The sequence below is a fragment of the Penaeus chinensis genome, chromosome 9 (genome assembly GCF_019202785.1).
Source record: "Penaeus chinensis breed Huanghai No. 1 chromosome 9, ASM1920278v2, whole genome shotgun sequence".
NCBI classification, from domain to species: domain Eukaryota; kingdom Metazoa; phylum Arthropoda; class Malacostraca; order Decapoda; family Penaeidae; genus Penaeus; species Penaeus chinensis.
The window spans coordinates 37,624,636-37,629,635 of NC_061827.1; the positions used below are offsets into that span (position 1 = coordinate 37,624,636).

General features: G+C 31.7%; 1 protein-coding gene across 1 annotated transcript in view; it reads right to left on the reverse strand.

The window, feature by feature from the left end:
* Positions 1–5,000, reverse strand: part of LOC125028933 (FAST kinase domain-containing protein 1, mitochondrial-like) — a 7,371-nt gene that overhangs the window by 383 nt on the left and 1,988 nt on the right. Inside the window, exons 2-9 of the mRNA XM_047618564.1 lie at positions 3,749–5,000; positions 3,193–3,378; positions 2,726–2,877; positions 1,962–2,112; positions 1,690–1,813; positions 1,432–1,545; positions 178–298; positions 1–42 (exon numbers count right to left, since the gene is read on the reverse strand). The exon at positions 1–42 is cut by the window's left edge and continues 383 nt beyond it; the exon at positions 3,749–5,000 is cut by the window's right edge and continues 632 nt beyond it. Of these exons, the coding sequence (XP_047474520.1) occupies positions 1–42; positions 178–298; positions 1,432–1,545; positions 1,690–1,813; positions 1,962–2,112; positions 2,726–2,877; positions 3,193–3,378; positions 3,749–5,000 (2,142 nt within the window). The remainder of the gene's footprint in view (positions 43–177; positions 299–1,431; positions 1,546–1,689; positions 1,814–1,961; positions 2,113–2,725; positions 2,878–3,192; positions 3,379–3,748) is intronic.

The following is a 5,000-nucleotide window of genomic DNA, read 5'->3' on the forward strand; positions in this document are numbered from 1 at the left end:
TTGATGCAGTAACTGTTTTCGTTGTGAAGAAGAATTGCAATTCTGGAAGTAAAAAACACTATTATTACTCATCCAATCATTTGGAAACTTTATAACTGGCAATAAGCTTTTTAGCTAAAATAAAACATAGTGTTCAGAAACATTCCATAACTAAACAACAAAAAAGGTTTACTGTACCTCCTGTATCCTTTTTTGTTTTCAATTCTGTTTGCAATAAAACTTCCACTCTTATTGCCTGCAGGGACATAAAAAGACACTGGTACTGGATGATTATTTTCATCCAACATGAATTCAAAATCTGAAATTAAAAAGAAAAAATAGTCAATTGAATTCTCACATCAATTTTTTTCTTGTTTTTTTCTTAGAATAAATTTATCTGTGGTTTCCTTCCCATTAAGTCCTAAATGAGACAGACACTCATCTCAGGCTTACACCCAAAATCTCAGGTTATTGGTACAAAATTTAGTTCATACTTTTAACATATTCTTATTTCTTATGAAATATAATTGGACTTTAAGGAAAGATCACAGAACGTTAACCTTTCTTTAAAAATCACCTTCTGTGACTGATTTCTCAGATATGACTCTTTTGCATTTAAAAACATGAAATAAATCTAAAAAATAAAGACTAAATACCATGGAAATAAAATACTAAAATGAAAACAAAGACAGATACATTTTTATAATACCTTCTTCTTAATGTATTGTGATGTATTGCTAATACATTATTGGACATTGACAGCAGAACTGATTAAAGAATAAATAAAATAATACAAACAATATTAAATTATATACATAAGATGCTGTGCCATACATATACATAAATAAGCTCAATACTCTATGCAGTATATGATTTTATTGTTCTAAATTGATCATTAAAAATGTATTGTATCTTTTACTTTTCTTTATACTGTAAGGATACAAAAACCCATATCCAAGAGTGGATAAAATATCTAATAAAGGTTATTCCTTTAGTATACTTTTCAATATAATGACAATACACACTTACAAACATTTACACATGTGCTCTGATTATGGGTAAATTATATTAAAATTCACTGCAAACTGTAGTATAAAAATGTGCTTCTTAGGTTATCACAGAATATAGATTATGAGAGTGAAAAGTGCACAGAAGGATAAATGACTGACCATAGGTCCCCCAAGTTCTCATGTCACACAGGAACTCTAAAATAACTTAACAACATGAGAAATTTGTTTCATTGCCCTTCACTTTCTGGTATACTTCTTTTGTAGGATTTCTATTAACATATTCAAACATCATAGCATAAACTGCATTAATAAAATAAGGCTTGATAAATTTTGTTGCCTGTAAAACAATTCTTTTCTGTTTATTATTACTAAATAGCACATAGAAGTCTCTCTAAACATAAAAAAAAGATTCATTCAATTTATGGAGCAAATAAATACTTACCTATGAGGTAGAAATAAGGTGTCTTAGCATTAGCTCTTAACACATCTGCATTACCAATTATTTCCGACAAAATTTGGTGAACTTCAGTATGAAAGACAGAATCTTGTACAGCAACTGTTGATACAAATATTATAAAGTAGTTTTTTTTTTTTTATAATTTTCGTTATCAATAGTTTTTTGCTTGTGATAATTATTTCCTTCAATATTTCATGGTTATAAGGTAAATACAATAACTGAATAAAGTTTCTATTTACATACCAGTTTCAAGCAGCTCTTCACAATACTTCTCATGAAACCATGGAATACCTTCTTCTGGCTGATCAATGCATACAGCACGATTCAGTTCCATAAGCAGATGACGCACTCGAGAAGGATATGAAGCCTTTAGAGCGAAAAAAAAATTACTAAACTAAAATTAACTGCAAAAAGCATAGTTACAGATGAAGTAATTTATCAAGCAATACCTAATTCACTTAACAGATGTACAGTAAAAGATAAATAAATAAATAAATACACTCAAAACACTGTACCTTTGAGTAACATGCATCTATTTCCTCATCTAGCTGGTCCAAGAATTTAATATTGAAGACATTATGGATCATTTTACTTGACAGGTAGTTGTGCAAGGCCAGAGCTAAACACGCTTGCAGAGTATTCAGACCTTGAAGGTAGTGAGACCCTCTGAAATCAAATGTCAACTTTAAACTTTAAACTATGAGAAGAAATCTTACCTAGTAATGTAACTTGATTACTTTGATATAATTTTTTACTAAGGTCATGCAGACTGACTATCTCCAAATATCACGGATTCCCCCAACCCTATTTTCTGTAAGTTCCTTGTGTGGAAAAAGAAATATCAGTAATTCAAAAACATCATCCACACCTCCCACAAAACAGGCACATACTGACTACAAATGTAAAATGAATTAAAACGATATACAATTATAACAAAAAAAAGTCTATATATTACAGTACTGCTCATCAAGTGCTTTTGATTGCTTGTCTTAATTCTATTAGTTTTCATCAGTTTTATCCTCCAATTTTTCACTTGAACTTTTATTATAATGACTATTTTTGAATACCTAGTTTACTTTCATATGAGCCATACATCATTTCCTGACTTCTCCATGCTACTGTCTTATTCTATCCAAATTCCCAATTAATGAAAAATTAATAATCTGTTTCATAAAGGACAATACGTTTCTATGATCATATTTCATATCCATGCTTTTGAATCCCCCCTTTTTACTTTTACATGATAGAGCCAACAACAAACATCTAGTCTAATACATACTTCTCCAAAACCCTAGTGCAGGCAGTAAAAAATTTTCTTCCAGATGTGGGATGGTAGCCTAAGTAATATATACAGGTCAGGATACGTTCTATCGTATCCTGCAGCACGTATTCCTCGTTTTCTATTATGTAGTCAGCCATGGCATCCAACAGCTGTCAAATTAAGGGTGTAAGATTAGCATAAATTAATATAGGTACCGTACAAGACAATTATAATAAAGTCTAAGAAAATTATACTCACAAATGCTCGAAACTAAACTCATTACTTGATGTAATCATACTAAATATTATGCAACCTACAGAACAGGCATGAAATTACTTATTCCTCGAAATTAAATCTATCAATAATTAAATAACAAGCCTAAGATAAATTTCCATAGATATATGAGTCACTTAAAGTCAAGAATGCTTATCAAGGCAATGTCAGTGTGTAAAAATGAAGGAGATTCCTAAGAGCCAAAGCCTTACCTCAGGAGCCAGATATTTGGTGTGCTGAAAGTACATTGCTATGTTGCGAAGGTGTCTTGAATTAAGTTCTTTGATGAATGGAATATGTGAGTGCACCAGCTTTTCGAAAAGGAAGGTCCGAGGAGATCCCTTGCGACTTAGGTAGGCCCGTGTAATACTTGTGACATCCAACAGAGACTTTACATTCTGTGGAATTCCATAGACATTAAAAAATGTATATATCTATGATATTGAGAAAAAATAACAACACTATAAAGAAAGTATTTGTTATATTTATCAGAATTAAAATCATTATCTAAAAACAAAATTAACAAAACAGTTATATGGAAACAGAGTTCCTTTCAGAGCCAAAAAATGACTAGTTATATTTGAAAATCTTATGCCTTTTTCTTCATTTAAACTGTGATGTATTAACGTAATTATGACCGAAATAATGCTCTTCTTATCATACATTCATTTAGATATTACATGGTGGTTTAAATGAATATTAATTTCCAGGAAACTAAACTTAACGCATGTCACTCAAAATTTAAAGTTGTTATTTCATTAAACATACCTTAACATGTCTTTCAGTACAACCATTCAGCATATGGCACATAGCAGTTATCTGTTTGGTGTAAGTTCGTTGGGTATTATTTGGGTGGAATGCTAGTGTGATCTGAATCCCTCTTGACATTACAATGGTATCAAATATGGAGAGCTGAGGAGCATACTCAATAACTTGTTCCAAGAGATCATCTGGTATTCCACTACCATCATTATAACTTAGGATGAATGCTGTCATCTGTGCTACCTTGCTGGGTAAAATTCTTTCTTGTCCTTTCAAATTTTCATATAGTTTATTTGTCATGTTCTTCTCCAGATAGTAATGTCTGTATGTCCCACCAAGGTTGTTGTTAAAGTACATATACCGATGATAGATGCCTCTTCGTAAATTCTCTTCATACCCTAGATAAGGTTCTGGGAATTCTTTAATTTCACGTTCCACAGCTCGCATAGCCTTGGACCAAAATGCATTACACAATTTTATATTGGAAGTCTTGATATACCTTAAAATCTTAAATATGACGGGAATAAACTCATAAATATTCTTGTCATCCAGCTGTTCTGCAACGAGCTCTTCTAAATGATTTCTGACTTTCAAAGAGCTATACGGAGCAAGACAGAGTAACAAGTCTGGAACTCTGTGTGAGAATTTGTTTTCCTCAATAAGCAAGGCTGAATGTTCCTGAATTTTCAGAAGAAGGTCTCGTGGTTCTAAGTAGCTTTGGAAATAATTATTCACTGATATAACCTGCTCAGGGGTTAGCTCGGGAACCTTATTTACCAAAGACATCAACAACTTCCGACTCAGAGAACTTCCAAAAGGAGACCATTCTGGATAGTTCAGGAATTTTAAAATCTTAATAATAATTTTCACTTCACAGTCTACCAACTCTCCTTGATCAAAGAGTTTGTTCACCAACTTTTGGTAATCCAAAAACAAGGACTCTGTAATGAGTTTTCTTGTGCTACTGAGACAAATTGTTATCAATTTTAGTTCATCAGCAGTTGAACACTTTCTTAAATTAGCTGAAATTAAGGCAATGGCTTTCGATTGTAAAAAATATCCTTTCAAGCCTTGATCTCGTAGGTATACAGAGAGTCTTGATAAAGCACTTACATTAAAATGTTCTATTCTCTTCAGGCACAAAATTGACAGTTTCTGCATTACAGAACTACTGTTAGATATGCCTATTCTGTGTAAATAAAGCAACATACAGGCAACAGCATTATTTTCCAATTCTTCATGTGAATTTTCTAAATTT